Source organism: Phaethon aethereus, assembly GCF_964289735.1.
Source record: "Phaethon aethereus genome assembly, chromosome: 12".
In the NCBI taxonomy this organism is placed as follows: Eukaryota; Metazoa; Chordata; class Aves; order Phaethontiformes; family Phaethontidae; genus Phaethon; species Phaethon aethereus.
Genome location: NC_138588.1, coordinates 1,034,974 through 1,062,425, shown reverse-complemented (window position 1 = coordinate 1,062,425; position 27,452 = coordinate 1,034,974). Strand labels below are relative to the sequence as shown.

The 27,452-nt window shown below is 41.8% G+C and overlaps 1 protein-coding gene across 2 annotated transcripts; it reads right to left on the bottom strand.

The window, feature by feature from the left end:
- Nucleotides 1-150: 150 nt before the first annotated feature.
- On the bottom strand, nucleotides 151-26,450 carry MORF4L1 (mortality factor 4 like 1; the record flags this gene model as incomplete). Of its 2 annotated transcripts, XM_082005270.1 has the most annotated exons (13): nucleotides 151-357; nucleotides 2,020-2,104; nucleotides 2,443-2,615; nucleotides 3,896-3,984; nucleotides 5,636-5,737; nucleotides 6,045-6,133; nucleotides 8,049-8,074; nucleotides 13,413-13,475; nucleotides 16,097-16,177; nucleotides 16,902-16,988; nucleotides 19,308-19,375; nucleotides 22,538-22,584; nucleotides 26,411-26,450. In XM_082005270.1, the coding sequence occupies 13 exons, from the start codon at nucleotides 26,448-26,450 to the stop codon at nucleotides 273-275; spliced, it is 1,035 nt and encodes a 344-aa protein (XP_081861396.1). In that variant the 3' UTR covers nucleotides 151-272. The 2 variants fall into 2 exon arrangements, with proteins under 2 accessions (XP_081861396.1, XP_081861397.1); XM_082005271.1 differs by lacking the exon at nucleotides 13,413-13,475.
- Between the last annotated feature and the right edge of the window lie 1,002 nt (nucleotides 26,451-27,452).

Sequence of the window (27,452 nt, the reverse complement as noted above, 5' to 3'; positions counted from 1 at the left end):
TCACAATGTATTCTTTTTACATTCCATTGACGCAAACAACAGTAGCAAGCCAGAAACACCAGAGTTCCCGTTAAACTCCAAGCTTCCATTTCGGGACAAGAAATCTTCAGAACTTAAAAATGCCAGCTCCATTTTAAACACACAACTTTATTCACTTTATGTTTACATAATTTGTGCAAGAGACATGTGCAATAGAAAGGTGAAGAACAAGATGTAGAAGCTGACAGTATTACAAGGACCCAATTATCACTTCATTGTAAAGCAGCACAGTATTATACTGCTTTCCGATGATACTCAGGAGGGGCTACTTCATAGTCACTGGCACTGAACAATGCAGAGGAATTCTTTGCTAAATACCTATGAAAGATAATAAAAAGATTAATTACACCTTCTTGCCTGAAGTCTCCATTGTTTAACATCACAAGTGATTCGTTAGGTGTCTGCTGAGACCATAAGACATGATTTCAGGAGTAGAAAACCAACATGTATCTACTAAAGTCAGCTGTGTAAAGCAATTAAAGATTTGACAGCTCATGCCAAAAAAAAAAAAATTCCAAACAGGTTGTCAAACAACTCTAGCCCCAAGTGAGCACAGGGAGGTTAAGATTAACAGGATGAAATAGTTTACATCTGAGGTTCAGTCAGCTGCTGTACCAAGAATCCATTTACTACCGACGGTACTCAACAGGGTAGGAACAAGGAGCAGGACAGCATGAAGTTCTGTCTGCACAAATACGAACAGAGACAGCTAATGAGTGAGTACTATGGTTGACCAGTGCTCCTTTTGCTACGTGCAACAGCCGAACATAAGCATTATATGCCATTACTTCTCAAACGGGTTCAGGGATTTGTGGTCAATGCACTGGCTTCACGTTTCTATCTTTACAGCTGAAAGCTCCTTAGCACTTGCGTTTACTTCAGACTTACCCAAAAGACTACGATCAGCTCAAGACTCTAGGACTACTCCAAGGCAAGTTTGCCCGGGAAGTGAGGCTGATCCATTTCTAGTTGTACTGCAGAGCTGTCTTGGATTTCCTGAGGGTTTTCATTCAACTTCCAATAGTTTATCCAATCACACAGAGGTAAAAGCTGGTATTTACTGGCAAAACGGCTTAATGCTTTGTTACCCTAATTATTTGCAAATCAGGATCTCCAAACACTATCAGTAGACCACTGAAGCCTTGTATGAGAATACACAGAACATTTATCTTTTCCATGATGTAATCAATCGGAAGTTTACAGCTTTAGTAAACTTGACCAAGAAAAGCTCCCAGTACAGCAAAAGCTAAAAGCTGTGCCCATGCTGTGAGGTCGCACAGTTTCGTACCGCACACCTTCCCTACATATATGTATAAATGAATTGAAGCAGCATAATCGTGCTGAATGTGTCCCTCCAGCGCGGTACAGATGCATGGAAGCTGCTGATGTCATCCTCATACATATGTATCACAGAATAGAGTTATGACACCTCAGACACTAAACTGAAGTTTAATTCCATTTTAGAATCTCACATTCAGGAAACATTTACAGGTGAACTAAGCAGCAAGTGACTCCGTAGTTCCTTATAGCAGTGAGGAAGTATTTAATCACCTGTCTGAAATCAAATGTGTGATTTGTTTTTTGGTTTTTTTTTTTGTTGTGTTTTTTTTTTGTTGTCATTGTTGGTTTGGGTTGTTTTTGGTTTTTTTAAGAAGCATTTCACATTAGAGGTTTGCATCCCAAGTAACACATCTCCAGCACCACAGGGTACTGCAGTGCACTAAAGCTACAATGACAGCTTGTCCCAGAAATAACATCGGTAAGGTTCATCAGTTTTTAACATTTGCTCAATTGTTGTTGAGTAACTGTTGTGTAATTCAATCGTTTGCTGTAATTGTCATCTGCTTTTTATAGCAACTACAAATAAATGTTTGTAACAAGTAGCAGACTTGGACAGTTTAAAAGTGCAGGCTAATAGGTAAACACACATCTAACTAGCAATAACCTCAGTATAACTGGAGAGACTTAAAAAGTACTTACTTTAAGAAGTCATGCAAATAGTTTAACAGCAGAGCCAGACTCTTCTCATCAAGAGGAGTATAAGCAAGCATAGCTCCAATTCGTACTGTTTCAAAAGAAGTAGCACTTCTTAGTTATAAAGAACTTTAACAAGTATTTAAGTACAGTCTAAAACCTTATAGTAGCATATAAAAGCACTGCAGGAATCTATTCCAATATACACAAGCTCACCTAAAATAACTGGACTGTTGAAAATCCATTTCCATTCAGACCTCTGAATGGCTCTGAACATTTTAAGCACATGTAGTAAGGAAAGAATGGAACCACGTTTCATAGTTGCTTGTCAAATTTCTGCAGTTCATACCCACCGATACTCAAGACAGGAGAAGGAAGCATTTGAATACTTTTAACTGCTCTGCTTCCATCTCTAGAGGTCATACTCACCAAATAACCTCAGCAGGTGTGGGGCACCATAGACTTGAGACATTGGAGCATCTGGGTGATCTGCTAAAATTTCAGCATATTGGGGCCTCTCGAACTTGTACAGCAGTTGAGTTCCCAGCATGACATTGAAGTATTCTTTAATTCCAGCCACAACTTCATTGACTGCGTACTCCCTGGTAAACAGAGAGAACACTGCAAGTCTTGTTCTACTGACTGGATGGACACAAGATGAGACTTGGCTTGGTAAGTCCATCAAAATCGTAAAGGTCTTTCACAAGCCTTCAGATTTTTCAAGGAAATTTGCCAGGAGACCTTAAAGTGTACAGCTGCAGGGAGCAATGTATTTCAAAACCTCCTTCAAAAATGGACTGTTCTGAACTCAGGAAGAATTTAGGCAAACCAAGAAAAGTCTTGCTTTTAGTCATTTACTCAAAGAAGCTAACTCTTAGAGTAGTCCTTTCAAAGCCAGTATTTCTAAGGACACTTAACTAGCTCTTGTGTTTTCAACCAACATTAATACCAGCTCACATCAGTTTAAGAGTACAATACTATAAGTAATCAGACTGAATTCCTGCTTAATGGAAAGGGACAGCCAGACAGTATTTCAGGCAACTGACCCTTTCTAACTAGGCCTCTCAATGCCATACTACCGCAGGACTCCAACTTCACAACTAATTGCAGAATAACTGTGCAGGAATTAGCAGTGACACTGCAAATCTGAGAAGTATAACCCTCACTCCACCCTGCAAACAAGTTTAGAACAGACATTAGGACAATTACATAAGAGAATGTTAAAACACCCTGACAAGTCAATAGTGTGCTTCCTCTTGAATGGAAAAAAATAACGTCACATATACCTAGTTTCTCTCCCTTTAAAACAGGAAAGCTTCGTTCAAGAAACAACAAACAAGGTGTGTTTACAGGGCTGGACTGCTGGGGTAATTACTAATAAGAATCTTCAAAGCTATCACCTCAAGCTAATTAGCTCTGCCCATCTGATTCTTTTAAAAGTCATCATCTACCTCCCTGTCCCCCACCCCTCTACCTCCGTGAGAGTCCACCCATACAGTAACACTTTGCTCATCTGCTAGATAGCTTTTTTGATAGTTTGTTCAGCTCATACATAGCAACTGTCACTGAATCTATTCACCCAGCATAGGAAGCCTGAGCTAGAATGAAGGGGTGGAGAACGAGTCACTTGGCTTGTATCAGCTTCCTTTAGGAAAAGGCTTAGGGGAAGTGGGGGAAGCAGAAATAATGTCAGAAAGCAGAACTGCATTCTTGAATTACCTCCTCAAAGACTTCTAAACTCCTCGATCACTTTGGTCTTGGAACATGAAGCTAGACATAGGGGTGGGACATGTTGAACAGCCTTACCAAATTCTCCATGAAATGCAAGCCCAACAACAGCAGCAAGAGAAGTATTTAAAAGTTTGAAATGACCACTACTTACTTGTTATCAGTATTTCCTCGTGATTTTTTGTAGTTTGCATAATCCTCTAAAATGGAGTCAACATTCTTCTTGGCAGGAAGATAGAAGAGCTACAAAAGAAGTAAAACTGAACAAATAAAAGTTGTCTAATTTATGCAGACATTTACACCTGCATGCTAAATTTAAGCCAAAGTACATAAGGGCATTTCTAGAATAAAATTAACAGGTTAAGATGTTAAGTGTTAAAGGACCAGCCAACTGTTTTAGTTGTGCATACCAAAAAACTGTAAGAACAACTATATCCATGTTTCCTTTTAACATTTGTGCTGCTCAATAGCAACCTGATGATGAACTGCTGAAGTCACCTCAAGAATCAAAAGGTACACAAAGCACACACACCCCCCTACAGACCTGCCTGCACCAGGCCACAGAGCAGTTAAAAGCAACGCTGACCATTTTGCCCATTCTTCTGTTTGCTCTTCGTGCATCCACAGTTCAGCACCTGGCACTACTACCACTGCAAAGCAAATAAGCCTGCCAAGCACCTGCTGGGAAGGTTCACTGCCTGCACAGTCTGAAGAGTATTAGAACTATAGAGCTTACAGATATTCCCAGCCTTGATTCACCAAGGATTAACTTCCTTCTTTAATACCATACACAGATCACTGTACGCACAGACACTAGTTCAGTAGTATATGGCAAGGCTCAGTAGTACGGCAAATTCACATACTTGGGTGTTTTGGTTTGTTGTTGTTTGGGTTTTTTTGGTTGGTTGGGTTTTTTTGTGGCATGGTCCCGACTTCACTTATCTATTTCCTCGCACAAGAGCACTACAGTCTGAAGACATCCGGGCAGAAAAGAAACCCTAATTCTCCATAATTGGAGTCAGCATAACACATAGCAGTGCTTAAGCACCTTTACTGCCAATGCAAGTTTTAAGATTTGTATTCACCAAGAAAAGTCAGCCTTATCCATGCAGGACTTGAACAAGATTTTTATGTGTCTGGGACTGCAAGAACAGAGACAGTACCTGAGTAGCAGTAAGCTACAGCATTCAACTGCAGCCTACCAAACAGCAGCAAATAGTTTGCAGCAGTTATTATTTTCCATGCTTCTTGCCCATTTTAGTAAGCAGTTTCACACAAGAAACAGGTCATGATTCATTAATATATTTTAAGTTCATGAAAATGTTTTATGCTTTTAAAACAGTAAAGCAAAGTTTAATTTACTTAACAGGAAGCTTTATATGGATCCAGCCTGTCAGAAGTTAAGAATCACTATCCTGAGCGACAGCTTTCTGTCAGAGCTGCAGAACAACTTAAGATACTCGCAGAACTTGGCAGTGAGTGACATGTAAACAAGGCAGGAAGGAGCTGAGGCAAAATATGCATCACATGTGATGTTCCTACAGACCAATTCTTTACCAGCTAAGTAAACTGTTCAAAACATACCAGCAGGCCAAGCATGCAGAGTTAACACTGTACTTAACACTTAAGTAAGTTTAAATTATTTGCATTTCTAGCTTATGCTTGATTAGACCAAGTCTATTCCACAAGTTTACATGCAACTCTGCTGAGCCACAGTCCTACTCACAGGTGACCTTTGCTTAAAATCCAACCAGAATGAGGACTATCAAGTAAACCATCAGGCTGCTGTCAAAATCTACAAGAGATTTCACTACACTGCATTCGAAGAGGATATGAAAGTCTAGTTTTAGCGTCCTTGCCTATAAATGGCCAGATTGCTCTTTTGACAAGTTACCTGCTTCTGCCTGGTGATCAAGTCCCAGTCATCTACCAGCCATGGTTTCAGCTCTTCTGGGATTTTCACCTTTACTTCCACTCTGTTCATAAATGTTTCTTCCTAAAAAAAGTGAAGCCAGACCAATTACTTTCAGATAACTGTCCAAGATAAGAGTCACCCATATTCCTTGTTTTCACAACTGAAATATACCACTTCACTGAGGAATTACCACAGTAATTCCTGTAGGCTCTGCAGGGAACAAGGAAATAGCTTAGTTTTTTCAAGGCCACTTGGGAACCTTAGTTTTGCAAGTTGTAACATTTCACAGTGCCATGCTGCAGGACAAAGTATTGCTGCCTGTATTTCTGAGCAAATCAACTCTCCTGTTTTCTATCAAAAATGCTGTGTGAGAATCAGAAATACATACACTTTCAACAGTTGGATCTACTCGAGCCCTCTTCTTCCTAGGAGGCTGAGGAGTCTCACTGGTACTGCTCCCTTCTCCAATCCCTGGAGCTGTACAGAAAAAAAAGACATTATGCTGCTTAGTAAGTTAATAAGAAATACCAGTAAAAAAAGATTTGTAAGGATTTAAAAGTAGACTCAGATTTCTCCCAGGTCGCCTCTTCACTTGTTTTTTTTGTTTTTGTTTTAAACATTACCTGTATTCTGGAAGTTCCACATATTTGTGACAGTTTAAACTGCTATATTTACACTTATCCGAAGATCACAGTTTCTGCATTAAAACCAAACCAGTATGTCAGTATCTGTAACATTAAGAAGAATTTTTGGAACCAGCAACTCAGCTTTGCAGATGTCATAGAGTCTTTGGGTGGGAAGGGACCTTTCAAGGTCATCTAGTCCAACCCCCTGCAGTGAGCAGGGACATCTTCAACTAGAGCAGGGTGCTCAGAGCCCCGTCCAGCCTGACCTGGGATGTGTCCTGGAATGGGGCATCCACCACCTCTCTGGGCAACCTGGGCCAGTATTTCACCACTCTCACTGTGAAAAATTTCTTCTTTATGTCTAGTCTGAATTTGTCCTCTTTTAGTTTAAAACCATCACCCCTTGTCCTGCCGCTACAGGTCCTGCTAAAAAGTCTGTCCCCATCTTTCTTATAAGCCCCATTTAAGTGCTGGCAGGCTGCAGTAAAGTCTCCCTGAAGCCTTCTTTTCTCTAGGCTGAACCACCCCAACTGTCTCAGCCTGTCCTCCCAGCAGAGCTGTTCCAGCCCTCTGATCATTTCTGTGGCCTCCTCTGGCCCCGCTCCCAACAAGACCACGTCCTTCCTGTGCTGAGGGTTCCAGGACTGGATGCAGAACTGCAGGGGGGGGGGTCTCACCAGGGTGGAGCAGAGGGGCAGAATCCCCTCCCTCGACCTGCTGGCCATGCTGCTTTGGATGTGGCCCAGGACACGGTTGGCTTCTGGGCTGCGAGCTCACATTGCCGGCTCCTGTCCAGCTTTTCATCTACCAGGACCCTCAAGTCCTTCTCAGCAGGGCTGCTCTCCATCCCTTCAACCCCTGGCCTGTGCTGATACCAGGGGTTGCCCCAACTCAGGTGTAGGACCCTGTACTTAGCCTTGTTGAACCTCATGAGGTTCACACAGGCACATTCCTCAAGCTTGTCCAGGTCCCTCTGGATGGCATCCCATCCCTCAGGCATGTCAACCGCACCACTCAGCTTGGTGTCATCTGCAAACTTGCTGAGGTGCACTCAATCCCACTGCTGACATCACTGATGAAGATATTAAAGAGTACTGGTCCCAATACACACCCCTGAGGGACACCACTCATCACCAATCTCCATCTGGACATTGAGCCATTGAACACTACCCTCTGGATGCAACCATCCAACCAATTCCTCATCTACCCAACAGTCCACATATCAAATCCATCTTTCCCCAATTTAGAGAGAAGGATGTTGTGGGAGACAGTGTCAAAGGCCTTACAGAAGACCAGAGACGACATCGGTAGCTCTTCCCTTGTCCACTGACCTGGTCACTCCACCACAGAAGGTCCCTAGGTTGGTCAGGCAGGACTGGCCCTTGGTGAAGCCATGCTGGCTGTCCCACATCACCTCCCTGTCCTCCATGTGACTTGGCATAGCTTCTATGTCACGTCTCCATCTCAATAAGGAAGCATAAGCTTGACTTATTAAATTACTTCAACAGCTTCATGCTGTTGAAAAGCATAACTTTGCTTTTAATTTGCAAGAGGTCAGAATCTTGACAGATTGAAACAAGTAGTTTATGTACAAACCAGAAAAGTACGCATTCCTCCTGACCAAAAGGAAGAGACATCTGAAGTCCAAGAGGAACAAAACAAGGTGAGAGTAAGTAAACTTAGCTGGAATAAGACCTTAAATCTGCTTCAACTAGGAAAGCTTCACTAAGATTATCCACTTATATACAAAATAAAGACATACTTACTTTTCTGTTTGTTCTTTTTTGTTTTCCTGCAAGAAGAACACAAATTATTGCAAATATAAAGATAGTGGTACTTAAAGAATCGGAAGTAGAAAGCCAGAAAAATTGTCCACTAGGTTCAGAACAATGAGCAAATACACTGTGGCCTATGGGGTATTTAGATAAAAGCACATGAAAGAAGTGTCTGGTATGATTTAGCACAGTTATAATACTACCAGATTTTTCATTTAACAGGTTATAATTCATCATTTGGGGGGGGCGGGAATCACTAACTTAAACCTACAAAAGCTCAGAAGGCATGCCAAGAACACACGAATACTCAAAAACAGTACTGACTGACACTTATGCAAGTAACATCTACAGATGCTTCATGCTCTTGGAAAACCACACTAGATTGGTAGGTGGTTTATTTCTGTATTTCAGGGATCAGAGATAGAACATGGGACAAGGAAACAGAAGTGCTGTGAGCTATCGGATAGATCTCAGTCAACTGAATTAACTTCCAGTCAAGTTCTGGAAAAAAACCCCAACAAACCCACAGTTTTACCACTACGGCAGTAGAGGGAAGTTTAAATAGCGCTATCGGAATTCTATGCATGAAGCTGCATGAACTGCCTACAATTCTGTCATCACCTTTTAGGTGAGATCGCAATTATACTTGCCACTTACTAGAAACATTTGGAACAGTACTGAATAGCATTGTCCCTAATATTGATCTTCTTCCAAATGCTTCTCTCAGCACTTAGTGTTTCTAATTTACACACTTCACACTTCTCTAAAGTCTCTATCTCTAGCCCTTATTTTTATTCCAAATGAGGACCTGTACTTCCAAAAATTTTAAAGACACCTGAAATAAATGCACACAACATGTCAATATTCAGAAAGGTCAAGAGTGTCAATGACAAAATTAAACTGTCCTAACAAGTATTTTTGTTATTATCTTAACTTTGTAGATTTACTAACCATTTTCAGAAAATTTTAATTCAGAGTACTACTAGTCATGTTTCAGTTTGCTCACTATTAATAGGAGTCCAGTTAAACCTCTCAAAAAAACGCAGACTGTGTGGATAAAACTTTATCAGTACAAGAATATTTCCTTGGAAATTCACCACTATCTCAAGTGACTCGTGTTCAGGCTTTGAACTGGGTTTATCTGGGTCAGGAAGCAGGCAGAGTTTCTAGGAAGGTCTGAACATAGGAAGAGTAAGGCTTTTTTCAAGCTTCAAATCACAAACAAGCATTAGGCTTAAACTATGGGCAGAATAAAGATCATCCCTCCCAGGAAGAAGGAACAATTGCCAAGTTAAGTCACTGATAATGGATTTGTGTATTGAAGAGAAAGTCTTTTCTTCCAAACCTAGAGTAAACAAGGAAGAACAGGGAGTTCTTTCCAGAACTAAAATCACAAGATAAACATAATGTTAAGCATTAGTCTAGAAGTAGTCTCCTAAAAAAATGGAACAGGCAATATAAAGTACTTAAGGAACTACTGCAATTAAGACAGTAAACCACATCTATGTTACCGAAGCACAAAGTCTAGCATAAACCATTCTAGGCAGTTGCTTGTGCTCTCCCACCTCATTCCTTATATTTCAAGTCATATGCCTCTGCTTCAAGACAAAGCAGCCATCTGTTTGAAAAGTCTAAAAGACAAATCTGCGTTAGGGAACAAACAGGAAAAGCTAGGGTTAGAGACAAAACATTAGCATTTGGCAGGTTTTTAACAGCCTGTGCAGCAGACTGTCTGGAATAATGCTCCTCAGTAGGTGAGGGCAGCTCTGCAAGGTGTAATGCCCCAGTTACTGTACACAACAGCAGCACACAGAGCACTGGACATCCAGGAGAAAGATGCAGCATCTGTATCACAGATGTTATAGGCAGCCCTACTGACAGAAGCTGGAGACCGAGATGAGCAGCACATCTTAGATAACTAGATTCCATTAATCAGACCAAGGAGACTCTCATTTTGAGACATACATCTGAAGAACACCATATGTGTTCCTCATGATGGCAGATAATGCCTTCCTGCAAGGACAAATGGAATGCAAGTCCTGAAGTGACAAAAAGATGAAACTCACCTAGGATAGGTTAAAACACATCCTTTTGTGCCACTTCACAACTACATTATGTACAGCAAGCCCTATACTGCTATGTAGAAGCAGCGCAAAAGCCTTCACTGACTTCCCTTTATACAGCAAGTACAGCCCAGCTGCTATTCTTCACTCACATATTTCTCTTACTGGCTGGCATTTTTCACTGAAAACTGACAACAAAACTAAAAAGTAGCATGGAAGTTTCAAAGAAGCTTCTGCGGAAAGAGTTTTAATTAAAAGACTGAACAGAAGTGCAAGGTGCTAAAGACCTTGCAGTTCAAACTTAGAGGGTGCATCCCACTGCAGTCAGACATGACCTCCTCAAAGAAGCAGGGTCAGCAATCAGCTCTGGTGAGAAGCTAACCCAGCCCCCATTGCAGGGTTTTATTTTAGCAGAACAAGAACACACAGCTGCAACAAGAATATTCAAGTATTAGGGACTAAAATGTGAGACTGAATTAGAAAGCCGAAAATAAATGAATGACTGACATAACCATCTGAAATTGTAGAAACAAGATAATCAGTAAAAACCAAACAGTATCACAGCTTACAGAACAGCTCACAACAATGCAATGCTATGTATCAAAGGCAACAGACTCAGAAGGAAAATAAGCAGTCCATGCCATGAGAGTGTAATACTGAACTTCCAACCTCAGTATCCAAAACAGGACTGTGTTCACAATCAAATGGTGAGGCTAAAGAGGACGCCATAGAAAACATACTGAAAGAATGCAGTTCACCTTTCCAGACATTCATCAGAAGAAAGATAATCAATTATGTCAGCAAACCCCAAGAAGCCAGCAATCTTTGCACAAAAAAGTCGGTATTAATGCTCAGAGCTCTAAACTGGAGTGTCTTCTGGGTCATGTCTCGAACTGTCAGTAGAAAATAAAAATAGCTTAGAAAAGGGGAGTTCACAGACAAATGACATCAGGAAAAAAACAAGACTTTGGGAGGTTTACTTACTCCACACAACAGTTAGGAGTCCATGAGCAGGTAGATAAAAGTGGTGTGGACGATAAGAACTACTTTACATTCCCCAAATCCATGTGCCTTTTAAAGGGACTTAGAGGTCTGTTAGAACCTCCCTACAATAGCTTGGTAAAATAGGAGCAGCAGAGAATGAAGGTAGCTACCATTTGGTCTCAGGCATTTGAGTTCAATACATTTTTAAGTCACAGAAGAAGATTAGGTGCCAGTTCACTGATAAAACAACAGTTGCAACTAAGCCATATGAAATCAAAAAGTCTCTCCTAATACAAGGTGACTAGTAATAAAAAAGTAGATTAAAAGATTCAAGTGTGAAAAGTAAGTATGTTGGAAAAAAGTACGAAATCGGCCACTATTGCTCAAGCAGCTCAGTCACTAACTTTGAGAAGCAGCATTCCTGTGAAGATTCAATTAAACCATCAAACACTCTTAGCAAAAGGATAAAAACCAAAGTCAGGATTTTATACATGTATGTCTCCTGTACCTGGTCAGGCAACCTAACCTTAGAAGGCACACAATAAAAGAGAGAAAACAAAAAAGCTGTTGTACACTACCAACTCTTCTATACCAGGAGTAACCAGGCAGACAAGGGCTTTCTCAAGCTGGCAGTTGGGCAAGAAAAGTGTGGTAGAGGTATCACTAGTGATAAAAGGTGAAGCTCGAAGAACTAATCAATCTTTCCTCAAGATTAATGAAAAAGACCAAAAAACCCAAAGCAGCAGATATGAAAGAGAAAGGAGTCACCCGCTTTCCTCCTCTCTTCAACACAGCACTGAATTAAAATGAGAACACGCTGCCACAAGATGGGGATGCCAGAAGTCCAAAGGGTTCAGATTAGATAAACATAAGACAGTCCTACAAAGGGTTATTAAACCCATCACATGGATACAGCCTTCAGCTCGAGTCCCTTAACTACAGACTGCTAGAAGTAAAAAAAAAAAAAAAAAGAGGTATTTGGGGGAGAACAGCATTCTAGACTTGACTCACTTTATTATCCCTAAGCACATGTTACTGGAGACCATCAGACAGCAGAAGAGGTTAGCAAAACCTCTGGCTTCAGCTGGTGTAGTCATTCCAATGCTGTTACAGCCCTAGACAACTGCATGTAGGCAGTGTTCACGTGCCGCTTGACATTTACAGGACTTGAAGTAGCTTGTGAGAGAACTCCTAGCTGTGCCAAAGATAGCAGAGGATGCCACAAGAGACATGCAGCAGGAGCATATGCTTTTGAGTAATATGTTCAGAGTAAGAACAAGACTTCTAATAGAAGAAAAAACAATAACTCCCAAGTTGAGATACTGTTTTAAGAGCATCTCTGATGAGACTGTTTGCATATATATCATTTAAAAACAGATGCTATTCTCAAATTTGTTATTCAGTGCCTTATCTTCCCTCCAGAACACTCTCAGTTGTCCTCCTTATTTTCCAAGTACCCATTAACTCTGATTGTTTACTGATTTTTTGCAAGTTAATCATATTAGGCCTATCAAAAGTAGCATCAACTTTTAGAAGTTGGAATTCAGCAGAGCTACATATAAAACAGTCTGGAAAAGCCAGTATCTGTAGTGTTGTATTTCATTTTTGGCAACCTGCTATAAAAATACAAAATTTTTTTCTATGATAGCTTCTAGTTACTGTAAGAGGAATAATTATTTTAAAAACCAACGTATACAACCTGCACTTCATGCATATTTCTATTTGATCAAATATTGCTCTACAAAGTCTCAAAAGCTTTTGAACCAGTTGCTGCAGTTTACAGAAACAGTTATTCTGAACAGACTCAAGTCAAGAAAAAAAATATAGCACATTAAGGAGCAAGTTCAAACCTCACATTTCTAACCACCTATCATAGCAGCCTCACTCACAAGACTTAGAGCAGACAGTGCAGTTTGTTACTGATTCCCACGGAAGCCAAACTCCAGGCTACAGTAAGCATGCAGACCAACCATAACCTGCTAGAACTACCCAGTTTCAAAAATCTGAAGTCAGTTGTCCTCCACTTCTTTTTAAACAGTGGACACACTGAATGCATATTGTACCCTATTCCAGCTGAAAAGGTATACATTTCAGAGAGACTAAAAACTGGTAGTCCATACTGGCTTTAAAAAAAAAAACAACCCCAAAACCATATACTGCAGTGCTTATAATTGTTAACCGAATTGCTACCAAAGCTTACATTATTACAACTGAAGACTTTAAGAGTCTCTAAAAAGAAATCTATGAAAGCAAGGAGATTTGGATTTCAGGATGAAAATCCTGGTTTGACAATCCATCCTTAACTCACCGCGTCGATATTGTAGGGGTCTCCAAACAGCAAACAGTATGCGCTCCATCTCGTCTGAAAAATCTAGGCACAATGGGGGTTGAGTTAAGGAAAGAATGTCAGACCTAGTGTTTAGCCTTAAAGAGAATCTATTTAAGATTCAAAACTTTACCTTTTTAGCAGCATATTATAGTCTTACTGAACATTCCTGGAGGATAAATTGTGCTTAGATTGTTATTTCCTTTCCATTATTGTTTGGCTATCTGAAGAATAAGGTTCAAAATATAAGTTACCTTTCCCTTTGTTCAATCCTCCAAGAATGCTACAAAAGGTAAATTTTGAGGCCCAAATAGGTTGACAGCGTTACCCTTTTAGAACAGATGCATGATCAGTTTCTCCCCCTCCCCGCCATCCATACTTCATGTATCTGCAGTGACCTTAGTTTCGTAACAAGGGAACAATCCAGAAGTTTTATTTTGGAACTGTGTTTTGAGATTTTTCAGAACCATCTTGCCTTTAGCTGTAAGCAGGTTGTGAGAAGCAGTAGTTCAGTCAATAATATATCGGTATCACAACCCTGCATCGCTGCTAGGGTAAGCCAAAGTATTTACTCTCCCTCAGCCTCCAAACAGGGAAGAAAAATAGGGAGATTTTGTCGAAAGAAGCACAAGTCTAATTTAGAAGGATGCATTGGATGCTAGCAACAGCTAGAGACTAGGAGCAAGATCAGTGCAACAAGCATATGGGACCCTCTTATAAGTAACTTTCACAATGCAAGACTGCTGTTCTCATGACAATAGTTTTCCTTCTTCCCCTTTACAACTGAAAGTCCACCATCAAAGAATTAATTTTTCCAATCAACATGAAACAGAAGCTTTAGAGAATTAGCTTATTGTCTGTTCTGCTATGCTGGAAACAGCCACCCATGCTAGGGATAGTGATGATAGCAAAAAGCAAAGCCACTTCCTTTCCCCAACTGGTTTCAACCAAAGAGTAAAGACAGACCTGGTAACATGCTTTAGAGTTACACAGAGGCTTAAGACGAAGACATTTTTGCTGTGTGGGTCTCCCTTGGATGCAACATTAAGTATCGTTGAGAGGATTAAGCCAACTCTGATTTCAAGCGCCGGTTAACATTTAGCATATACTCAGCCAGAGAGAAAAACTCATTCCACTGCAATCTGTCTGAACTACCAAGATGACTAAAGCTGACAGTATGGGGAACCGAATCCTGAAGTTACCACTGGTATGTTCCCTGTAATGCAAATTGTAGGCATGTACAATGGAGTCATCACTACCTGTGTCAAAATCACACATTAAATTAATTCTACTCCCACTGACTAAAACGCAAGAAGACTCTAAGCAGCTGAATTAGTACTGGTCATAATTTACATCTGTTTTAATCAGATTTTAATGACATTCATTAGAAGATGTCAAAACAGAGATTTGCGTTGGGTTTTTTTTCAGGCCCAAATCAACACAAACAGGTGACTAGGTCCCTGTCAGCAGCCTGTCCTGAGCTGACAGAGCACACCAAACCAGTGGTGTTAAAGCACCTCAGATTCTACAGCAACAGACCACAAGGGAGCAGGCATGCAGCATTACAGCCAGATCCATCAGCCTCCCCATTCCAGAGGCCAAGAGCCAATTTACAGCCTTGGCTAAGCTTTGAATAATCCCAAAATGAAGTCTGCATTCAGGATCTAGAGAAAAAAAACCAAAACAAGCTGCACCCACTACCACTGCACTTCTCAAATCAATGATGCATATTTCATAACATAAAGTTGCCCATAAACGAGATGTGAAATCTGAGGCTGCTGCCAAATGCTCTTCTTAGGTATTGATGTCATTTCAGCAGCTTCCTTATGAAGACTAGAATCATAAATGAAGTCAGGAGTTCAAAGCATCACATTAATTATGAAGATGGTCATTACTAAGTGAAGTACTACCCCAAACAGAAGAGTTTCATGGCACGTGAGCAAAGCAGAAGAGCTGTACTGATCTTAAGAGAATCTAAACATAACACCATACAAGCCTATTCTTGGGGAAAAAAAAAAAAAAAAGATGAAATGAAAGAAATCTGACAGTTACATCCTGAGATTATTTTTTCTAATAAATGTCTGAGCTTGCTTCTGGTCTCTTAAGATGCAAAACAATTTTTAATAGCACATAGGTTTAGTTTTGTCAAAAATGGCAAAACAAAGACTCCTTAAATAAGGTTTTAACAACTGTACAGTAAGAAGGCAAGACATTTTAAGGATTTTATTCAAAAGTGCTTGAACAGCTTGGAAGAACTACAAAATTCTATATAGAAACCAATTTAACAGAGATAAGAGTCTTACAAGGACTCACCACTTTGAGTGTCAATTCACTAACTTAAGAGGAATAGAGTGCAAAGAAAGCACAGAGCGTTAGTGTCTACTCAGTAGCTTGATTCAGTATTAAACATTGAACAATTTAAGAGGGCAGTTTTAATAAAATACTTCAACAAAGGCCTTTTTGATGCCACAAAAAGTGAAACAACTTTTGTATGGGTTATGCCAGAATTAATGTAGTTTAGCCTGCAGAACCATTCTAACAAGGATACTAAAGATGAACAGTAAAACTGACAAGCAAAACTTAGGGAGGGGGTTTTGGGTGGGGTTTTTTGGTTTTGTTTGTGTTGATTTTGGGTTTGTGGGTTTTTTTAATAAAAAGCTTCTTACACTTCAACATTTTTCTGCTGCAGACCAGAAGTCTTCTTGCCCGGAGCAGCACCTCTCATCTTCCCCTCTGCATATTGTTCCCTTTAAAAAGAGTAAATTCATAAATAAGACCTTAATGGAAAAAGAAGCTTGTTTTACCTCAAAGGGGACCAGGTTATGCAAAACATTTAGAGAACGTCTAGCAAATGGCTTTGTGAATCCGCATGTGTCATGAGCAGGAACATATTCAACTCATTATCAAGAAGATTTAGGCTTCTTCATATAGCACTTGGCAGTATAGATACCCACTTCCTCCCCCTCCCACAATCCTTGTTATTCTGAATCACGTGGAAGCGGCACTCTGCTTCAGAAGCTTCTCAATAAAAGATCATCTATTAAAGAAGATTAGCATTCATAAAAATCAAAGTATTTGTAGGCATCTTGCAGCTGTCTGAGGAGATCCTTACCACTTAATCTACTTTCAGGATACTGCACAAGGGTCATTTTTAGCTACATAATTTCCACATTACAGGATGTACTTGCAGTTAGTCAGGCTGCCCCTCCATTTCATCAGCCTACCCCTTCTTGAAACCTCTAATCACTCTTTTAAAACTAAATAGCAGTTTGTTCTTCCTAAACTGCTAGAGGACAAAGATCAGAACAACTCCATAAGCCAAAGCATCTCAAGGGTAAATGAACATATGAACACCTCTTGAAGTTTTTGTTTGTTTGTTTTTTTAAACTAACTTTCCTTGATATATAGTTGTTGGATTGAAGCTCTTCAAAAAAATATATACAGACAAGGACTTTTAACAAACATACTTACTGATTGGCCTTTTGAAGTTCTTTTTGCTTCTGCAAATTGGTATCCACGTATTTGAGCACCCTGCTTTCTGGAACCCATTCATCCCAGCTGAAAAAAGATTAAAAAAAATAATCAAATGATCATTCAAAAACATTACCTAATCGCATTCTACAGGCAATAGTAAATTAAAAGCTTCACAGAATTTGAGGCTGAAATCTGCTTTTGTGTCAAGTCATGGACTGGCACAACTGAAAGTGCAAAGTACCAAACGCATTCCCCACTGACTGAAGCTGTAACGGTTTTTCTAAGGAAGTGTAACCCTCAGTCATTTCCAAAGAGTTTCCCAAACTTGAAGATGGGCGATTTAGGAGGGAGGGGACTGTCTTTAATTTAAAAGAAGCATCTCAGGAAAACAAAAATTTTCTACACTTACTAAATTATGGGACACCTGTAGCCATAATTATGTTATGAAGCAAGTTTCCTTATCTATTCCAACATTTTATAGGTTAACAAATTCAGCAATAAGATCTTACTGTAAGAAGAAGAGCTCTGATTTCTGTCTGTGAAGGAAACCAAGATGGCATGAATATTTGAAGAATCTGAAGTGAACGATTTAAGAGAACAGGTGTTGGGGAAAATTGCCATTACCAGCAAGAATTCCACTTTGACAAAGGTGGATAATCTGAGCAATCTGACAATTTATATCAAATAAAACACATTAAAAGTGGCCAAGTTATTCTAAAGTACACAAATTAAAGCTCTTTTGTACAAAAGAGCTCTGCGTCATTTTCCTTTCATGGCAATAGCTGCCAGTCTTGCAACATCAAGGTGGCAAAACCAATACTACTACAGGAATGCAAGGTCTTCAAGAGTGTTAAGACAAGGCAAGCTTAGCATCCAAAACTTAGAGAAACACACATCCAGCTGTACACATTCTAAGACTATGTTTTTAGGATAGTGCTTTGGTCAGATAATTAAGCCACTTATCTTAATCCTGCCTGTACAGCTGCAAGAGACCTTCAGAAGAAGTGCTACATAACTGTGTGGCACATTATACTGCAGGATGAAGAAACTTTTTTAGTATCCTAACTGTCGATATTTGAAAAAAAAATATTAAGAAGTCAAGCAATCAACAAATAATAAAGGACCATAATTACAGAAGTCAAAATTAAGGAGTCATATTGCCCAGTTGTCTAGATCTTGCAGCAACGCCACTTTTAATGTAGTTAATTGGAAGCTTGAAGGCAAAAAACTCAAACAGCACAAGCGAGAAAAGCAGGAGTCACAACATCACTTATGGCACCCTTCAGAGATAAACGAGGAGCGGAAGGATCAAATTTATGCTGCTCATTAATATACAGCAGCCACTATAAAAATCAGTTACACTCCCTGTAACTGTCGGTGTTTACAATAAGACATTTATCTGTCCATTTGGCAGGGGAGTGTGCAGATGCATTTAAAAAGTCACATATTAAAACACGAAGTTCAGCTTTTAGTCACATTGGTGAGATCAAGATACTAGTGACTAAGAGTCTTCACTCTAGAGTCTGCAGCATTGAAATGAAACAAACCCAAATAAAACAGGAAAAAGTGCTCTCTGAAAGACTTCTGAAGAGCTGAAGCTTTTAATCACTAAGAAAAAAACTCCACTTTTCCTGAATTTGAAACCTAGTGATAACACAATTCAAATGAAAGAAAAAAAGACAAGTACATAAATGTGATAATCTCATGAAAGCATTTACCTTTAATAGGCTGAACATTTATTTCATGGAGACATCTTTATTCTTCAGAAATCTCTTACCTAGAATCCTACCATTTCTGTAGAAGGGAAAAGTATCTCTAACTTTACCTTAGCATGAGAAGTAAGAACTGAAATACAGCCTAAATCTGCTTCTGTGAAGGAAGCATTCTGAAGTTCAGAATTCATCCCATTCTGAAAGCAGCCTTCACTAAGGCACACTTCTCCAATTCTCTGCTACCAAACTTTGCTGCCAAAAGTGGTATAAAAGTAAACTACACTGTGTATTTGAGTAGAGAGTTTTGCTCCACCTCAGTAGGGGTTGCCTCTCCTACCAACACATAACAAGGAAGTTTTTGTACTAGATATTTCTGCCAGGGAGGAATTACAGGAACTATTTTCAAACTTGAACAAACAGAACGTTATAAAGCATTCCCATTAGTCTACTGACACCCTGAGCTAGTCTGTCTATACAACCAAAGCGCTAAAGGAAAAGCTTAGTTAGGCAATGGGGTTTTTTTGTGTTACTATAAATCATTGGCTTATGTATAAAAACCAATTTCAGAAACAATCTCCTAACAACACAGACATGGTAGTGCTAGTCCATCAAGCTCAAATTCAAATGGACAAAGCTTGCATTTTCCCGTAAAGGAAAATGAAATACTGCTTTTCTTTTATGCAATACTTACTTTTTATTCCAACCACTGTAATGGATAAAGTATTTCACTTGCTTGTCCTTTATGGCAACCTTTACACACTGGAACAGAGAAGAAAGTTCAGTCAGTACCAATGAGAACAAAGGGAGCTGAATGAGTTTTGGTTTTTTAGTTTTTGGAATTTAAACATGCAGAGACTTCCATGCAAGCGAATCAAACACTCACAGCTATTTCACAGCAGAAAGTACATTCTCTCACACAAATTACTGCCTATTTACAGGTTTGGAAGGGCTAGGCAAACAAGCAACTCTCCTCAGCTATCCAAAGGGACACCTTCATTCACGAGAAGGATCAGAAACCCCTGAGGATGACCAGAAGAGTAAACAAGCAGTCACTTTACTACCCCCAGGTTAGCCAAAAGCCATTCACTAGAGAGCTTGTTCACATGCAGGCCCCTACCTCACAGACAGGTAAGCTGGCTGAAGTAGAGGAGTCTTCAAAAGTAAAATAAATAATATGGATCTCTACAGCCACAGAGAGAGCATTATACGCAGTAAAAAGAGTTGCAGTAAGGGCTTTTTCTATGTTAAGAATGTATACATGAGGTAAATAAAAACAGTTATTTCCATCAAAAGACTGGCCTATGAATACAGTAACTTCCTCATATACTGATATTAAAGCAAAACCATCAGAAGAGGGAGCAACCTTGTTATGTATGTGTTCCCACCACTCCACAGTATCACTCAGATTCAGAAGCATCCCTCACAAACTTTTCCACCGTATGGTTTACACGGCCCTACTTGCAGCCTGCAAGACCCTGCTGCAGCTCATCCAGACAAGTATGTTCAGGTGAGCTGGAACAACTGTGCACGCTGCCCGATAACAAAACTTCCTCCTACCCCTGCCGTCTGGCATGTAAGAGCTCAAGCTACCACACCTATGTAAAAGAAAAACATAGCCAGAGACATGCCTCTTCCTGCAAAAGCATAGCCCAGAACAGAAACTACATAACCCACCTCATGTCCCTGAACTTCTTAGCTATACCAAATTAAATCCACCAACTTCAGCTTGGATACAGCACTTCATGCAGAAAGGTATCAAGTCTTGTTCTGGATACACTGAGATGCAGATGCCACCGTACCACTTTAATGGTGAAATAATGAGCGTGTTGTAAAACATGAAGAATCACCCTCTCCGGCTCTAGCTTTTAGTCCCTTTTTAAGGATTTTTTTCCAGTGAAGTAAAAAACGACTCAAGTCATAATTGCTATTTTCTTTCCATGCTAATTCAGTTACCTCTAAGTACTCAAGAGGGCAAAGCCTTCTACCATACCGCATTTTCTCAAGACCTTTGTGGTGACTCCTTCCTGTACTCTCACCAATTAAAAAAAAATTAATTGACAACAGAGAGGAACATCATATTTCAGTACTAATCTCCAAAATGCTACATATGGAATTTAAACCCAGTCTCATAGACCTGCAACTAGGAGCAAGGATATCCTAATCTTCTTTGATATACTACTGCACCTGTGGCTCACTGTGATAGTCCTGGAGTTAAAGCCCGCCAAATACAGACTGTGCGCTTAAGAAGTGTCTATTTGTTTTGAAGAATATAAGAACTGAGCATGAAGTAAAAGGAGATTCAAATGTATTTCTATACCAAAATATTTTTCTTCCTGCTGGAGGTTAGAATTGTCTTAAGTGAATCTCATTTAACTCTACATTGCACAGAGATATACCAACAGTTACTGTTTGTCATAATTTTTCATACTACTTTAACACAAACAAGTGCTTCTGTGATCATCTTGCTATGGAAAACCAAGGATACAGTCATCAGGAACAAAATAACTTACATATTGAGAATCACAAAAGAAAAATAAATCAAATGAGCAGGAAGAAAGCTAAGGTTATTATTCATTACCACCTACAAAGCACCTTTGTACAATTAAACCCAGTTCCTTCTGCCATTTCAGGAGCCCAGAAGGATCCAGACTTTCAATATGAATAGCCAGCCAAAAGCTATCTTGCCAACTGGGAAATCCCTTCTAGCACACCAAGCTGGCAGTTCCTGCAACACTTATTCCACCCTTGCGTACAGAAGAGGGGCACAGCATAGCATGGATAAGCACACGGCTGTAGCAGCTCTAAGCTGTTTAATTGACCAAAGAGTTAAAGTTGCTGCTAGCAGAAGTTTGTTTCCACAAAAACAGAAGCCTTGATTACACTCCTCTCTGTACTAGCACCTGGGCAGGCACTGGAAGAAGACAACACTCAGAGCCTACACTCACAAGGAACTTGTCCTCTAGTTCTAGAGCAAGGGAGAGAACAAAATAGAATCACTGAAGTGAAAATGTTTTAGACAAGCAGATCCCTTGTCAATGCTCTGGATGTTATTTTAACATTAGAACAACTATTTCCTGATAGCATGACGAGAGAGGTCATGTACTTCTAGCTGCCTCCCTACTACCACCTTGCTGAAGTTGTCCCATCAGTTAACATTTACTGATACTAAAACCTAATGGATTAAAATTCTTTGTTTAAAGTGCCCCAGGAATTTCTGCAAGTCTTCTAGTCCACACAGCTACAAAAGCCCTTCATTTCAATTTCAGAGGAAGTGGAAACAGGCAGTCAAATTAGGAGCTATTCCTTCAGTAAATCAGATGTCATGGCAGTGACATCCGCTCAAGGCCCACAAGAAAAGGACATCCTTGAAAGTGTTGCAGCAGAGGCCTGCAACTGAAGCAGGGGGGACACTCCTCCAAATTTGCAATGCATCGTTTCTGCAGTTACAAAGCCAGAACTGAGAATGCCACTTCCTTTGTCACTTTAATCCAGCATTGTCTTCTGCAGTGCTGTCCCATTTGAAGACCTCTGATTGTACTCAGCCACCTACACCTCTGAGGAAGCTCAAACTGCAGCTAACTTACTAGCTCATGCATTAGCACCAGCACCGAGTCCTGCGGGCACAAATGCTTTCCAGTGTTCTAGGAACACAGGTGTATCAGATGTTCAGCACGTAAGACCACCCAGCCTCTAGCTGTTTTCCAGAATAGCTGCATAGTACCATTGTGTTTTCTGAAATTCTTCTATAATATAGAGCTCCAGAATTTAAAACTAATTAATTTCATACATTATCAGGTTTTCCTTCATTTTAGTTTCAGTCCTTAATCCCATCTAGTGAGGCACAGCAGGTAAACTAATACAATTCCTTATTTTCTTGGGGAACAGTCGGAACCGTCAGCAGGAATAAGCAACCACACATACCTTTGCTTCATAAAGGAGAGGTCCATGAAAACAAAGTACTCGTTCACCTGAAAGAAAGTTGCAGATCAGAACATCTTTGAACACAACCAATGTGCCATTTCTGTAAACTATACATCATCAGGTACAACATTAGAATGAATTCAGTGTCAGCCTAGAAAGAAATTCAAAGGAAGCAAAGATTCTTCAGGACCTCCCTGAAGAGCACTCATGCAAGGACAGCTGCATGCAAACCATGTCCAAGCCTGCCCAGAGCTTTGCAGAATGGTTGGTGACTTCGGCAAACAACTGGCACCAAAACTTACATTCCTGCCCATACCTCCAGCCACTGCCACCTCAAGTTACAGGCACCCTTGCATCCTGTTATAAGGCTGGCACAGAGAGCTCCTTCAAAGCCTTGAACTTCAGGTGGAGACACCAAAACACACTGGCTTGATACAAATTGGACTACTTCAGCCTAAGTACTTAAGCAGTAAGTAGGTAAAACTGTCTTACTGTAAGGGAGTCTTTAGTCTCCATGACATTGCATTTTGATTCAGAGCAGGAAATTAGCTCTCATAAGACATGTCACCTCTGCATCTTAAGCTTCTGACACGAACAAAAGCAAATGTTATTAGTACTCCTTTTCCTGTAGGAAGTACACCACCTGGTATTTCTAGTTCAATGAAGTCAGGAAGAGAGAGACCCCAACATTGTTTCCCCATCCGACTTACGGGACAGAAGAATGCCAGGTTTGTGCAACAGCAAGAAAAATTGTTCACTTTGTGGTTTTTAAGTAGGAAGAAATTGTTCTTCAGTCTATTTCCCCCCCCCGCCTCAATGGCAAGGTCTTATTGTGTGGTTATGTTGTGGGAATTCAAACGTACTTAACACAGGATATCTGAGTACAGATGTTTCCTTCTTGAAAGCTGCACTACCTCACATTTTCAGGGAGACAAGCTGCAGAATACACTCCAGGGTGTAGCACACATCCAGTCCTTGCCACTATTTCCAGGACATACAGGACAGAAGAGAGCTGTCACAGTCACCATATGCAGGCTGTACAGTACACGTCCACAGGTATTTATTCAGTCCCCTCACAGGGCTGGGAAGGAGGCGCGCAGAAGCGGGCCGTCTCACCAGTCACAGAACTCCGAGTGCCTTCTTCCTTGTGAGCTGCTCCGGAATGACTAGGGTGGGGGAAGGACCAGTTCATGGGCTACAGGTTTAAAAGTACCCTCCATCATAAATTTTATGCTTCAAAACTGGTTTCTGCATATTCAAGCGATAAATAGAGTCAATGGCACATCAAACCATTAACTTTGACTGTCCCAAATCCTGTTCAGTTCTGGCTTTATTTGCCTCTTTACCCCACAGACACATAACATGACGTTAATGAAACTTTTAACCAGATGGGGTCTAAACAGACACTCGCTCTGCAAACAGGAATTGAATGTCCCCACCTCTCAAATTTTTTTTTGTTGAGGGGGCAGAGCAGCTCATCCACTCATTCCCAAAACACTTCTGGCAGAGTCAGGGCAGCTACGCAGTTTGTCAGGGAGCTGATGACAAACCACCTGATTTTGCCTGAAGCAGATGCAGGAGGATTCAGACACACCACTTCACCACTAAGACTGGAAGATGAGCAGATACAGCAACGGCCTCTTTAACCAGCACGGCTACCATGACATTTCATCTAACACATCCAAACTCTGACTGAACAAAATGCAACTATAAATTTACTAGTTCATTCCTACATTGACTAGAAAAAAAACTACTCATGTTTTAAGTTTTCATTATAATCCATTCTGTAGGATCCCATGCTCTCCATAAAGCCAAAACAAGTATTCACAGTAAAGTTGTTGAATCTGACATCTGAGACATTTGTATTTGCTTTAAAAAAGCCAGCGTTGAGATGCAGAACTCCTTAAGTACCCACAACTCTTAATTCATATTTGTCCAAATGCTGATCTCCTTTTTCACGCATACATAAAAACATCAGTCCATTTTAAGGGGTACTTGTACATCCAGCTTGGCCTTTAGGTTTTCCTAGCTCCTGTAGATTTTCACCATAAGTTCAGTCACCTCCTCACCCTTTGCTTTCTGAAAAATACCAACATGGGTAACTTCTAAGTCTACTTACCGCTCTTTGATGTGCATTTAGCTTGAAAAATCTACAAGTAAAATAATTTTCACTTGTCACGCAGTGAAGGGCCACAATAAAGCATTTAAGTTTTAGCCCTGCAGGAAGCTTTATTCATAGCCCTTTTCTCCCTTTTAATGTTACAGCTGAGATCACAAACACATTTACATTTGTGGAAAAAAGCCTAAAAATTTTAACTTCTGTACTAAATTTAGGTTGCTCATATTCCTACAGACATAATTTCAGCCTAGAATTCTACTTAAGTTTTAGTTTCCGCAGTTCCCTTGATTTCAGATTAATTATTATAATGTGAACCATACATTAAAATCTTGATTATTTCTGCAGGTTAATAATACCATTGGTATGAACACATGGCATGGAATGCTGATGCACGACTGAACATGCTCCGCTATAAGCGGCCATGAAGCACACACAATTAGTGTTGTTTAAGCTACCCAGAATGGCTGCCTTCCAGTCATTCTTCTGCAAACTGCGCTTTGAAAGCTACATCACAATCGTGTGGAAAGTCCTGCTTAGAAGCCAAAGTGAGGGACAGGTAGAGAGGAAAGGGTAAAGTAAGCTTTCCTTTACCATTGTCTAAGCATTTTCATTTATTAGTATCAACCACAACCATTATCTAAAACTCAAAATGTATGCAAAGTCTCAGAAAAAGCATAATTGTAACCCTTATTCACCTAAAAAAATAATCTGGTGCTTGTGGTAAATATGGATTCCACCACAGCTGACAGCTGTAGTCCAAATACAGCCCCCATGAATCCTCCTGTATGAGGATCCCTAACTGAGCTCCCTTTCAAGGAAGGGTAAATAATAACCGTGTTTCAAACTGAAGAAAATAAAAGTCCTGATCGACTTAGGAGATTTCAACAGTTTTAATGCCAATGAATGCCCATGCCTGCAAGAAAATGAAGCCTATTTAGAATAATAGGGGATCAGAAAACCCCACATCTTATTGGTAGGAAAGGCGAGGAACAGGAAGAGAGGCAAAAACTACGGCAATGCATTTTTTCCACATATTCTCACGTTGTTAGGGGTGAGCAGTGAAAGCTAAAAAGCAAATCATCCTCTGTGCTGAGGGATCATAAACACTGGAGTCCAAACCTGGTCTAGCTGAAAGCCTTACTGAAAGCTTGCCTCAAGGCCACAAGCACTGCAAGATGGAGCAGATCGCAATTATTCCCTGCTTGATTACGAAGGGGAGTCCTGGCTGAGGGCAGCGGCTGCCTCCAGCAGGGGCTGGGCCCACTTGAGCCGCGGTGCAAGCAGGCAGCTGTGGGGATCTGTCAGGAGCCCCCTCCAAGGCCGCCGCGGGCCCGCCGGCGCTGTGGCTGCCCCCGCCGCTGGCCCGTCTCCTCGCAGCACACCTCGGGCCGCGACCCTTCAGAGACAGCAGCAGGATTTCCGCTCCCCCCCGCCCTTTAAAGCGGTTCCTTTGTTTCTTTTTGGCCCACCCACCACCACCGCCACCACCACGAAGGCAGGGAAACGAGCGGCAGCAGCGGGTTTAAAGCCGGCCTTTCGGGAACCCACCGCCACCCCGCCGGGAGCCGGCCCCGGGCCCCCAAGGGGATCTCCCTCCCCACAGCACCGCCGCCCGCTACCAACCAGGCCGCTGCCCCTGCCACCTTCCCTCAGGCCTGGCCCCCCCATCTCACCTCAGCCGCCCCCCCCTCCCCACATCACCGCCTCCGGACCCCCCACGCCCAAGGCGGGGCGGCCCCCCCATCCACACTCACCCTCCTGGAATTTGGGCTTGGGGTCCTGCTTGGGCGCCATTTATAAGTGCCTCTCCCTCCTCCCGCCCCCTCCCCGCGGGGGCCTCACCACCTCCGCCGCATTATGCGCGGCCTGCCCCGGCCCTCGCCGCGCCGCGCAGGCGCGCTGCGTCCCGCCGCATCCCCCGCGGCACGCTGGGACTTGTAGTCTGCGGCGGGAGAAGGCCGCATCTGGGGCCCCCCTGCTCCGGGGAAGGGTGGGGAATCAGGTACCACTGCAGTTATCCGTCGTTGGCTGCAGGGGACGTGAAGAGCGCGAGTGGGGAAAAATCAGATAAAGGAGGAAAAAGAGATTAAGGGGGGGAACAAAAGGATATTACGCCCAACGTGGGGCTCGAACCCACGACCCTGGGATTAAGAGTCCCATGCTCTACCGACTGAGCTAGCCGGGCACCACGCGCACTCCGTTCCCTCCGCCGTACTCGACAGCGCTCCCCACCCCTGCGCCCCGCCCGTCCCTCGGCGCGACCGCCAGGGGTCGCCCGCTCGGGAGAGCACGAGCCGGGGGGGCGCGCTGCCCCAGCTCATTTGCATACTTAATATTATCGCTTAAATTAAAAAATATTCCCGCCCCCCTCAAGGCCGGCAGAAGCGGAGGGGCAGAAGACGCAACCGCTGCGGGAAAGCTGCGAGATGGTCAGGACCATGAGCAGTCCGCAGCCCGCCGGGCAGGCGTGGGAAAATCCCGTTATTCTGCTTTTCTACATTTCCGCGCTCCCTCCGCCCCGGCCGGCGCGGGGAGCAGCCCGCCTCGTTTCGCCCTGCGGCGCTTCCATCCTACACAACAGGCCTCTCGTGCGGTGTCAGGGCCGCGCCGCGCTCAGAAGTGCGGGTGTCTGTGCGGGGGCCGGCCGTGCGGGGGGCGTCCGCGCTCCGGGTTGGCCGGGCTGGAACGCACAGCCTGGCTCTGCTAGACCTCACGCACCCGGCCCCCTTCGGAACGGGCTTATCGGAAACCAAACACTCGGGAAAATGTTCATTCAGCGTTTTTCCCTTCTGGCTT